General features: G+C 53.4%; 1 protein-coding gene across 5 annotated transcripts in view; it reads right to left on the reverse strand.

Moving 5' to 3' along the window:
* The window catches only part of SDK1 (sidekick cell adhesion molecule 1), a 719,511-nt gene that overhangs the window by 69,849 nt on the left and 636,747 nt on the right, over positions 1-12,915 (reverse strand). For all 5 annotated transcript variants that reach the window (XM_072943395.1, XM_072943396.1, XM_072943397.1 and 2 more), the window contains 2 exons: positions 11,942-12,131; positions 9,372-9,470 (listed from right to left, as the gene is read on the reverse strand). In XM_072943395.1, the coding sequence (XP_072799496.1) occupies positions 9,372-9,470; positions 11,942-12,131 (289 nt within the window). The remainder of the gene's footprint in view (positions 1-9,371; positions 9,471-11,941; positions 12,132-12,915) is intronic.

The raw sequence follows: 12,915 nt of genomic DNA on the forward strand, positions 1-12,915 counted from the left end.
ACTTTCCATTCCAGGGACACTTCTGCCTGAGCCCTGAAGACTCCAGGGCTCCTCGACCCAGGACACGGAGAAGAAGGAAGGGAGCAGGGCAGGGGGAAGCAGTGACCCCTCTGGGAACCCGGGCCCCCCCTTGGAGCCGGAGGAGGGACTGCAGTGCTGTTCCCCCAACTCCCGGCCGTCACGGGCTGGGGGCTGCTCCCTGAGTGTCTGGCCCGATCTCAGAGAACGGAGGCGCAGTGTGGGGCCTGACCCCCTAGAAGCTGTGGGGCGGGCAGTAGGGTGGCAAGACTGGGGCGCACCACCCACAGTGGCTCAAAACTGCACATTTGCAAACACAGATTCTCTTCAGTTGAGCTCTGAATTCCCTTTCTGATAAACTGGAGGAGGCAGGTCTACTTCTAACTGCGCGGAGGGGAGGTTCCAGTGTTCCAGTGTGTCTGGCAGGGCAGACCCTCGCAGGTTGGAGGACCACATGCATCACTTTAGCTTCCAAGCACTGAAAGGACCGCAGAGTAGCTGGCAGGTGAGGGAGAAATGGCCGCACTCAGGTGGCTCTGGCGCATCCCCCAAAGGAAGGGTCTAAATGCTGAGAGCTCTCCCTGGTAAAATGTTTACGCAAATAAACAAGAGTTCGTCCCTTCAGGCGCCTCCCGCGCTTCATGCTGTTAATCTCTTTTGGAGATGCAGGAACATGTTTTGATACAGGTCACAAAAGCACCCGCTACAGGGGTGTTTATACACACAGAAGGCCGCGCCGCCGGAGACGGAGCGATGACTCAAGGCCCCTGGATGCAAAGTGAGTCTCGCAAAAAGAGGTCTTCCTTTCTCCCCCGTGAACACCAATCTGAATCTTTAGAAACAGTTTCGCCATCTTTCCCACAGCATCTATAATTCAGTGCGCTGGCTGTGGTAGCACCCAGGTGGCAGGTAACCCAGACAACGCGCGCTGCGATTACAACTTAACGTCAGGACCACAGAGGAGGCCCAGGTGCGATGTCTGCCACGTTGGAGGCTGGCAGGGCGCTGTTTTACTTGGACTGCTCCAAGTATCAGAGTACCACCCTTTCCTTACATGGGTTTTTGTGACTTTCAGTGACCCCCCCCCGGGGATGACGGAGCTAAACCCAAACTTCTCAGCACTTGGGGAGCGTCCTGGAACCTAACCCCAAACTGCCTTTCGGGGACGAACCCTCTGCTCCATCACTCGGGTGATGGAGCGCAAGTCCACGCAGCACACCGTCGGCGAGTACAAAGCAAACGTTATCGCGAATACCATGCGACATGACACAGACGGACTCTCTCTAGTCCGAGAGAAAGGGTGAAGCACCGAGCCACCACGAGGTTCCAGGAGAGGCAGGCTTTGCTCCGAGTTCTCGCTCACAAGGGGCTTCACCCTATTCCCTCTCCAGGGCTGGGGAAACCGAGGCCCAGGAATCCAGCCACACAATATTCTTAATGATCACATTGGTTAATATCTACTGAGCCAGAGGTCCTGACCCCAGGGCCGGGCCTCCAACACAGACCAGACCTCAGGGCCAGGCTGCTCAGCCCCTTGGTCTTCATGATAACACCCGTGTGCAAAGAGAGTCCCGAAAAGAAAACGGTCAAAGGACACTTGATGGGCTGAAGTGTGTCCTCCCAAAACACATATATTAAAGTTCTAACTGTGAGGACCTCAGAATGTGCTCGTGTGTGGAGAGGGGGTCGTCGTAGAGGTGATTACGGTCAAAGGAGGTGATGTGGGTGGGCCCTAATCCGAGGACTGGTGTCCTTATAAGAAAAGGAGGTCAGGACAGAGAGACACACCAGGAGAAGACGGCCGTCTGCACACCAAGGAGGGAGGCGCAGAGGAACCAACCTGCCGACACCTCGACCCTGGGCCTCCAGCCCCCAGAACTGACAGGAAGACATTTCTGTTGTTGAAGCCGCCCGCTTAGTGGTACTCCTGGCAGCCCCAGCAGACTAATTTAGGGCGTAAACTGGAAATTCCCAAAGGGAAAAAAATACTTGTGGCCCAGAAATTTTGAAAAAAAATCCCCCAACATATAAATATTTCATTTTACCTATTAACCTGGCTGAGTTAGTGTCCAGTGTTGGTGAGGCTGGGGTGACGTGGGCTGATTCACACTGTTTCTGGAGAGAAAATTTAAATGTGTGTGAAGACCCTTAAAAATGTTCTAACACCGTCTCCTAGTTACTCCCCACTCAGGGTGATACCCTAAGGAAACCAGCAGAAGTGCTGTGAAGATTCACCTCTAAGTATGTCAGTCACACCGTCAGTTACGGCGGTAAAACTTGGGAGATGATCTACATTTCTCCATTTTCAGTTATAGTTTATCTGAGTTGAAACGTTAACAATATTTGAATATGTCCTTACTGTGGAAGTTCACACAATACAGACATATTTAGAAGGCTTCTGGGACTGGTAATGTGGTCAATGAGGTGTCCTGACAACCCTCCTGTCGAGGCATTTAAAAACAATAAACATGATATCAAGAAACGGAAACCTTCTAAGTGCATGGTTGAACTGGCAAGAGAGGAGGAATGACAGGGGTGGAAGAGGAAATGGGAACAGCATTTCAGAGACATTAAGATGCCCAGGGATAGAGGACAGGGACGGCCAAGGCCACCTGTCACTGAGGAGACCCAGCATAAAACCACACGCCACCACCATCGAAGTCTGAGTCTACGGAACATTGGCAAAGAGGCATCAAGCGACAGGAATCCTTCTGCCTGCTGGCGGGTGTGCAAACTGGTGTCACCACTCAGGAAAACAGTCTGCGTCACTGTGGAGGGTTGAGAACGTGCAGACTCTGACCTGACAAAGCTGTGCCCAGTGTCCACACCAGAGAGCCCTCACACAGGTGCACCAGGCTGTGCTGCCACAGACCTACTAGAAGCTCCTCAGGTACCCAGCATCAGAGAACGGATGGCTGCTCTGCCGAGCGCAGAAGCTCATGGTCAGAGAGCCGTGAGATGCAGCTGATGCCTCCCTGAGACAAGCAAGAGGCACGAGGTTGAAAGGAAAAAGCAAGCCATGGAAAAATCTGTAACAGGAACTCACATAAAGTTCCCAAGACACAGCGCTAGTACTGGGTTGTCTGGGCTTAAACACAACTGCAGTGAAATCATAAAGGAAAATAAAAGAATGACAAACATGAAATTCAGGCCAGGGTCTACCTTTTGCTGGGGCTTCGGTGGTACTGGTGGGGTTCCCCGTCTTAAAGTAGGCGGCGGGGACAGCCATGTTATTTCATTTCTCACTGTAACAAATACACTAGAATGACGAGATTCCTTTGTACACATGAAACATATTATAGCAAAAATATTAGAAAATTGACTGGAAGGAAGAATGTTGACATTATTTTTACATGGTGGAACTGCAGATGATTTTCATTTTCTTGTTACTTTTGTGAATTTTGCCTTTGAAAAACATATAGCGAGGAGGCAAGATGGCGGAGTAGAAGGATGCTCGTAGCTCACCCTCTCCCACAAATACACCAAAACTCACATCTACGGACCTACTCAGCCAACCAGAGCACCTGCGGAACTCTGAAAGAACATTGCCCTCTTCAAAAGACAAAGACGCCAAAAATCTGGTAGAAGAAAAGGAAAAAAGAAAGAAGAAAAAGCAAAACAGTGAGGGGATCCCAAGGGGAGGGAGGGGCAAAGGAGGAACAGCACTTGTTCGCTGGGTCTCCCCCCTCCAACGGAGAGGCCAACGGGATGGAAGGGGAGCCTCTGAGGCTCTGATCTGCCCCGAGCACTCCTTGACTGACAGAACTGAGTTAAATGGGCACAGAGGGTCCCCACGACACCCAGCCCGAGACATGAGCCGGCAGCTGGGGCCAGGATAGGCTGCCCGAGCTGGGCGGAGGACTGGGGTGGCTGCACTGAGGCAGCCCCGGAGGACTGCAGGGGGCTGTGTGCCATGGCTGGGAGGGGATATGGAGCAGAACAACCTCGGTCCCTCATAAATTGCGAAAAAAGCAAAGCAACAAGGCTGGTGTGCCCTGGGGGGAGGGCGCTGTAGCCTTTGTCTCCTCAGACCTGTGCCACCATCGCTGGTCCTCCTCGGAGAAGAGAGGTGGGGCGCAGCCACAGTCGCCATCTCCTTCTGTGTGCAGCGCCCGGGCGGGGGCGGCCGAGACCTGAATCCGCACCCGGGGCCTCCGAAGCTCCTAGGCAGGACTGAGACTTGTTTATAGCCCAAGGCAGATAGGATCTTTCTGCCCTGGCATCTTAGAGAACTCGTGCCACCAAGACAAACAAGGAGCTGAGATTTGGCACGGAGCAGGGGCGAGGCTGTTCCATGGTCTTCCCCAAGCCCACCTTCAGGGCGCCGACCTGAGGCGGATCGGGCAGCTGCACAAAGCAGCAGAGTAACCAGTGCCGGGAGAGGGCGGGCAGCCAACCACCTTCCTGGCAGGAACGCAGCACCTGACCATGGTGCTGGGAGGGGGGCGTGATCTGCCCACCTGCCTCGCCCAAGCGCAGCATCTGACTGCGGCATTGGGAGGGGGAGTGACCCGCTCGCCCACCAGGAAAGAGCTCAGCTCCTGACCCAGTGTGGGGAGGGGGCGCAATCTGCTAGCCGATAGCCACTGGGAGCAGCACAGACGTGGGTGCCAACAGAGGGCTTCTGGAAACAGCAAGCTGAGTTCGCGAAACAGGGTAAAGACACAAAGACCTCTCGATAAAATCATTAAGAGCACAGTATCTCCAGAAGAACTAGATAACTGATACTCCTTAAGCCACAGTGCCAGAGAGATATGAGCAATATGAAGAAGCAGAGGAGCCACTCCCAATTAAAAGATCAAGAGAAATCCCCTGAAAGCACGATCAAGGACATAGACATGGATGGCCTACTAGATCAAGATTTCAAAAAAGGACTGATCAAAGTACTGAAGGAACTAGAAGAAATAGTGTTTAGAGATATAAAATATGTCAAAAATGAAATAGAAGCTACAAAGAAGAACCAAGTAGAATTAGAAACTCATTTGCTCAGATGAGAGCTGACCTAAAGGCTGTACAAAGCAGGCTAGATAATGCAGAGGAACGAATGAGTGACCTGAAGACAGGACAACAGAAAGCACCCAATCAGAACAGCTGAGAGAAAAACAAGTAACAAACAATGAAAACAATATAAGGGGCCTATGGGATAATATAAAGTGTGCCAATCTACGCATAACAGGGGTTCCAGAGGGGGAAGAAAGAACAAAGGGGATTGAAAAGGTATTTGAAGAAATCATGACTGAAAACTTCCCAAACCTAAAGAAGGAATCAGATATCCAAGTACAGGAGGCTCAGAGGGTCCCAAACAGAAAGAACCCAAACAGATCCACATCAAGACAGCATAATCGAGATGGCCAGAGTCAAGGATAAAGAAATGACCCTAAAGGCAGCAAGAGAAAAACAAAGAGTGAGTTACAAGGGAACCCCCATAAGGCCCTCAGCTGATTTCTCTACACAAACACTACAGGCCAGAAGGGAGTGGCAAGATACATTCAAAATCCTGCATGAAAAAAAGACGCAGCCTAGGACACTCTATCCAGCAAGGCTGTCCTTTAGAATAGAAGGAGAGATAAAGAACTTCACAGACAAGCAAAAACTAAAAGAGTTTAGCAACACCAAACCCAGGCTAAAAAAAATATTGAAAGATCTACTCTAAATAGAAAAGAAGCAGGATGCTACTGGAAAGGAGATAACTGCCATGAAGTACAAAAACAATAAACACAAAATTGTAAAAGAAGACATCTAAACCATTAAGAGTGGGAGAGGGGAGCAAGGAAAGCCACTGTGGAAAACAGTACGGAGATTCCTCAAAAGACTAGGAATAGACTTACCATGTGACCCAGGAATCCCACTCCTGGGCTTATATCCAGAAGGAACCCTACTTCAAAATGACACCTGCACCCCAGTGTTCATAGCAGCACTATTTACAATAGCCACGACATGGAGACAGCCTAAATGCCCATCGACAGGTGACTGGATAAAGAAGCTGTGGTATATTTATATGATGGAATACTATTCAGCCACAAAAACCGACAACATAATGCCATTTGCAGCAACATGGATGTTCCTGGAGATCGTCATTCTAAGTGAAGTAAGCCAGAAAGAGAAAGAAAAATACCACATGAGATTGCTCATATGAGGAATCTAAAAAAACAAAAACAGAAATACAAAATAGAAACAGACTCATGGACACAGAATACAAACTTGTGGTTGCCAAGGGGGCGGTGGGGGGGAAGGGACAGACTGGGATTTTAAAATGCAGAATAGATAAACAAGATTATACTATATAGCACAGGGAAATGTATACAAGATCTTCTGGTAGCTCACAGCGAAAAAATGTGACAATGAATATATATATGCTCATGTATAACTGAAAAATTGTGCTCTACACTAGAATTTGACACAACATTGTAAAATGACTATTACTCAATAAAGAAGTTAAAAAAAAGAAAAAAGTATAGCGAATGGGCTATTTTTATGGCTGTCCTTTTTAAATGATAAAATATCTCAAATACGCAGAAGAATACTTGGAATAACATAGACCACATGCCCACGTGTTCCTCAGACACTGAACAAATCTTCAGGTTTTGCCAGATGACACTTCTGCAAGGTGCATGTGCCCACAGAGGGCCTACAGCAACGGCTGCAGAGTTTTCAATCCACAGAGGCGTCTTCATGCTACACATGCTCTTCTGCAACTTGCTTTCTTCACTCAACAGATGTTTCTGAGTTTGTTCATTACTTGAACTGCCGTCATGTCCTCTGCAGTGCGAATAGCCCACGATTCACCTCTTCATCACCTTAGTGGGGGGTGTATGGACTGTTTCCGGTTCCTTTTTTCTTCTCCATTGTTTAAATCAACTCTGCAGTGAATCACCTTGCGCTTTTCTCCATGGGAACCAGGGTGAGGACTTCTCCAGGGTTAAGACCTGGAAGGGGATGGTGGCTGGGACACGGGTGCCCGCAGGCAAGACTGTCCCCCGAGCGGCTGTACCAGCTCCCGCTCCTGCATGAGTGTAGGAGACGGTCTCCCCACAGCCTCACCTCTGCTGGGCTCATCAGACGCCCTGTGGTTCTAAATCTGGTGAGTGTGCAGTGCTATCTCCTTGTGACCTGAACTATCACTGTATGTGTGTTTTCATGATAAGGAAAACGACACCAGAGACCCCATAACAGTGAGGTGCTTGTTTGCAGGCAGAGATGACCACCGATGAGCTCCTCCGAGGAAAAGGAGAGGCCGGGGTGGGGGACGGTCTGTCCTGGCAAAGGCCCAGGCAAGTGGAACAGCCTGGTGCTGCTGAGGCCGGAACCTCGCCACGTTTGCAGGGAAGACCTTGGGTGCGCAGTTCAAAGTCACAGCCGCAGAGTCAGGGCGCAGGTCTATCCGTGCTGGGAGCGAAACACACGTGAAATGCATCCTCTCCATATGCTCGCCCCCGGGGAGCCCTGCTGTCAGCACTGATCTTAGTGGCCGGGAGGCTGCAGAGAACGCAGAGGTGATCACAGCATCGGGACCAGCCGGGTCCGGCCAGGGCAGCGCAGGGAGCCCGGGGCGGCAATGCCTCCGCCCTCAGCAGCCCGGGACGCCTGCTCCTTCGCAGACAGTATTGCTCTTGAAGACTCCCGGGGCCGGACGTGACAGGTCAGAATCTCGTGTCTAGTGCTGTAGAAGTATTTCCTGCTGCACAGCATGCCGGGGTGTCCCCTGGGTAGTCAGACAGTTCACCTGCTTGTTCTGGAAAAGGCTGTCGGCAGGGCGCTGTGTGGGCTCCCGGAACCCTCGTGGGGGCGTCAGCTCCGCAGAGCCCAGGGCTCCAGGGCCCGAGACAAGCCTGCTGGCGCTTCTCAGGGGCACAGGATCCGCAAGGCGCCGTCAGCCAGAGGCTCCTCTGGCTGCTGACTGTGATTCAGGAGCAGGCACTTGCAGGGGTCACCTAGCTTGGCGGGGCTGTTCCCCCAGCAGAGCGCTCCCAGCTGTGACTTCAGGACCCGCAGCAGGAGAGAGCGGATCTGAAGGTGCAGGTGGCTCCCGAGCCCCAGGCCCCGCTGCAATTGTCTGCCGTCTGTCCCCTCCCCCGGCTGCCAGTCATCCTCTAAACGACAAGTCTGATCATGTCATTTCACTGCTCAGGGTCCCTGGGTGACTCCCTGTGGCCCTCAGCACAGATTTTCACACTTTTTTTTAAATGACGTGAACCCCCTTTTTACACCAAATCTCAGAATCCTCATGTCAAAAGCAGGTCTAAGAGGTGCGCTTTGCTGCCTACTCCTGAGCCTGTGTTTACGACCTCACTGTAAATCACAGAACACAAGCCGGCATGTTTGCGGGTCTGTTTGCGGGGAGGCAGAGGTAAACACCATCTTTCAGTGCTGAATACACGTGCCCGGTGCCTGGCCTTTAAAGGCCCACTCTGAAAGGTCTGGGCCCCTGGCCACCTCCGGCGCGCCCACCAGGTCTTCCCAGCAGGGCCCAGCCTAGCCCAGCCCACGGCTCCATCTGGGACCTGTCCACACACCCATGGGCAAAAGGCAGCCGTCTGTTCAAGGCTTTGGAAGCCACTCATTCTCAAAATAGCCCCCGTCCCCGATCTCCCGAACCCGGCAGGCGGAGTGTAGGACACCGAGCGGAGCCTCCAATCCCCTCGCCGGTCACACAGTAGTGTCCCCAGCGTCCCTCCCTCCCGGCACTGTCCGCACCTCAAGGATGGGGACATCTCATCCTCACGTCCCACTCTGCACGCAATGCCTGGCATGTCTGAGTCCCTTCACTGGTCACAGGGAAAGGGTGAAAAAACAAAGGGACCCATGATTTCTCAAAACAAAATTTGCCGCCTCTGGGGAACTAGGACAAATTAAGGCTTCTCATCAAAGTGATCAGAGCCGGCCCTCGGAACGGAAGGTTACGAGTGCACCGCTTCCCTGGGACCCAAGCATGCTGTTCCCTTGGAGAACCTCCTCCAGGGACTGGGCGCAGGCCCTGCCGCAGAGGAGGGACGTTCCCGGGACCTCGGAGTGAAGCCCGGGTGGGAACCTTCCTCGGAAAACTAGCCCGTTTTCCAAACGCAATCAGGACAACTGGGTTATTTCAGAGCAGAGAGAAGGTCAATTACAGATGGTCCTGCCCTGAACTGCGAACAAGCGGGAGAGATCCTGGGCTAGAAAAATGTGATTTCACTCTGCAAAGAAACATTTAGCGCAGGAGACAAAGGGTCAAAGCCTCTCCGCTCGGAAAGCGCCGGGCGGCTGTCGACAGGGTTTTTTTTAAGCCTCTTAGACATGTAACAAAATTAGACGAAATCCACCTAGTCGTCCCTTCCCTCTGGGCTGCGATCTTGGTAGTTGCGCCGCTCCCTTACCCAGAATGACGCCGTTGGGCTCCTCCGGGGGCTGCCACACGGTCCGCACAGATGTCAGCCTCACCTCCGGGAACACGAGCCTCACGGGGGGGCCTGGGGCTGGGGGGAGAGAAGACAGTGATGCAGGCTCCACTAGGACGTTATCTGGGCGTGTGACGTGGCGACGCAGGATGCCGCCGGCTGGCCGAGCACAGTCACAGTGACACCACTTACAGGCGAGTCACTCCAAGTTTTGGGAAAATTGTAATAGGGAAGAACAAATGTGACTCCATATTAGACCTGTTCCTTTGGCTCTAACCCTGGGCTCTGTTTCCTGGGCTGAGTCCTGCTGGTTCTGCACCTTTTGTAGAAGAATGTCACCTAGAGCCTGAAACAGACAGGACAGCCCATTCTCAAGGCTCCGACCTTTAAGGGTCTGACACTTTTCCTTCATATAGAGATAAAAAGTTGCAGAACATAGAATAACATGTGTCTTGTTGGACGTTTACAGGGACCCCACGACCTGGCCCACGAGGACGGCTGCAAGAACAAAGGACTCCGACACCAAGAAATTTGCAACAACCAGCTACACCCACTCCCCTTTTCAGTACAAAAGGAGCCTAAATTCTCACTTGAGGAAGATGGTTCTCCAGGACGAGTCCCCCACCTTCTCAGTCTGCTGGTTTTCTGAATAAAATCGTTATTCCCTGCCCTAGTGCCTCTCTCCTGATTTACTGGTCGTCTGGTGAGCAGCGGGAGCTTGGACCTGGTAACAAAATGGTGTTTGGAATCTGTGTGTCTCCCTAATGTTGAGGAAACTCCTCATTTTGAATCCGGCTCATCCACTTTCCAGGTTTCGAGAGCAGCGCCCGGGAACTGCGCTGGGGGGCCCGTGAGCGCGAGCTGCGTGAGTCTCGCTGACCAGCTGCGAAGTGGCTTTGTAGAGGGCGCCCCGCGTCAAAGAAGAGATTCCGCTGGACTGAGCTGTTCCTCTCCTGGGCTGGACACCCACAAAGCAGCTGTCAGATCAATAAGGAGGCCACAGGCCCCTCCCAACTACAAAAGGAGGCTACAGTGATTAGCCAAATGACACGGTTGTAATCAGCGGCTTCTCCCTTGGGCACACCACCCCTCTCCCGCGCTGGCCCAGAAAACCAAGAGCTGACGTCCACAGACGTGGGCGCTAGTCCTGCTGCGTGGTCCGATACATCGGCGATTCAAAACCAGTTATGTTTCGAATAGCAGGCCCTCGTAAAATGCATTTACTTGAACGGACAGGCGCGTCGGCGTGCGCCCAGCTTGGGGACTTCCTGCTGGAACTTAATGGCTGGCTGACTCCCAGGTAAGAGGCCACGAGTGTGGAACAATCAATACAGAATTAAAACGACATGTGTTACAGTCACTCCAGGGCTGCTGATTCTGCCTCCTGCTCTTAAGTTGAGAAGAGTATTTTAAATTGTAAACGTGTGCTGTGAGCCCTGGGTAAGGAGGAGGCCACGGGCTCATGTGCCAGGACCAATCCACAAATACGAAACTCTGATGTCAGTCTTGCGTGGCATCTGCCCCCTCACTGTCCCCAAGGGTGGTCCCTGCGTCACACTGAAATGTGGAGAAGGGAACACATTTATTTCAGGACTGTGTGTGAGAGAAAAACAGAAATCTTTCCATGACTCACCAGCCAAGGCTGTGTTACAACTGACGGAGTGTGAGGAACGGTTACTCAAACGCCCCTTTAACTTTTCACCTGTGTGACTCTAGACACACCATATAGTTTTGCAAAGAAATGCTCTTCAGGTCACACGCTCCCTCTCAGAGCCCAGCTGCCCTGAGACCTGTCCTCACGGGAGGACGATGATCGAGGTGGCCTCCCTGCCCCCGACCCAGGGGAAGCCCAGCAAAACAGAGAGACTGCGGTCCAGTGCGCTTGGGGGCTGATTTAATGACTTCAGTAAAGATGCTTCAGGAAATCTCTGGCGGTTTCACGTCCGTCAGCTGCTTCTGATCCCCGCAGTGGGTTTTGGGGGGAGAATACGTGTCACAGTCTACCACGAACACGTAAAGGCGCTGACCTCTAGGTACTTGACGTCTGCGAAGGAGAGGGACACACTTACTGATGACGTCGTCGTCAAGGCGTGCCTGTTACTCAGGCGGGGACGGGGTCTGGGGCCGGGGACCCAGCAGACGCATCCCGTGCAGAACCTCTAATGATCTCTCGTCACGCACACGCGAGAGCAAGGAGGCACTCGGGTGGGAGTGGGTGCCTTCAGCCAGATTTGTGCCGACACCGCCAACGAGGCGGTCCCGAATTTCCTGCCCGACCCCCCATCCCGGCCCGGCCTTGAGGGCGGACGCGGCCCCCAGTAGAGCCGCGACGGAAACTCCGCACAGGCTCAGGTCGGGCCGGAACGCCCACTCCGGCCGCAGCAGGCCAGAGGAGTGCTCAGTGACCCCAGATCAACGTTGTTTTGTTTCCCTCTGCTGAAAGAAGGAACAAGTGTTTTGAAAAGAAACTTAAACGTGACAACCACCCACACGGCTTGGGTCGCGAAGGCAAAGCCGGGAGGCGGGTGGAGGCGCGAGGGGACACGTACCGTCATCCTTGGTCCGTTCCAGGATGGGGGGTGCGCTGGGGACCCCATTCCCGATGCGGGTGAATGCAAGCACCTGGAGTTCATACAGCACAAACTTCCCCAGACCCGCCAGCAGCGCCGACTGCGTGTGGTTCCCTCGCACCACGTGGCTTCTGGGCTCAGGATCCAGGTCTTTGGCCCGGAACAGAATCTGAGCATCGACACAGAAGGCAGGGGAGTCAGGTCACGGGGATGCCGTGTGCAGGAGGGGCCTGGGGACCACACGGCCAGGACCCGGCAACCGAGTGTCCTCCCCCAGGGCCGCTGTGTGGAGGGGCTGTGAGTCTAACTCCTATTTGCTGGCATTTTGGGGAAAAGATGGCGATATAGCAGTTGGGGCTGGAGCTATGGCCCTGCCCAAGGCTGGGCTGGGCGGCGGGACTCCCTGCTGTAATTTGCAGGCTTTGAGGCTCCCAGCAGCAGCCATTAAAACGAGGACTTGGTATGAACCAGACACATCCTGCTTCCTGCAAAGGGAGCCAACTGCCCTCCCAGTTGCTGGCTTATGGGGAGACTGTTATCTACCTGAACTGAGGCCCCACCTCCAGCCACGCACTGCCCACAGGGCCATCCTGAGAGGCACCCCCCAGGGCCCACCTGCTCCTCCTCATTCCCTAGGGCCACCTTCTCTGAACTGGCCCCTAAGACCAGTGACTGGAAGGCTGGGAGAGACAGGGGTCAGCACGGAGGAGTGTGAAAACAGTCTGGCAAGCGCTTCGCTCCAGGGTCAGGTGTGGGAGGGGCGTGGCGTGTTGGCCATGGAACCCACTCGGTGGGATCCTCACGTCTGCAGGGGCCACAAGGGGCAGATTAGAATGCCCGGGGCGGGGCGTGAGAACAGGTCGGGAAACAGGACAGATGCCGGAAAGCATGGAGGAGAAGGCCTGCTAGGAGGCTGTGCGGCTGCGCACAAGACCGCTGGGCCTTCCTGGACA

Source organism: Vicugna pacos, chromosome 18, assembly GCF_048564905.1.
Source record: "Vicugna pacos chromosome 18, VicPac4, whole genome shotgun sequence".
NCBI lineage: Eukaryota > Metazoa > Chordata > Mammalia > Artiodactyla > Camelidae > Vicugna > Vicugna pacos.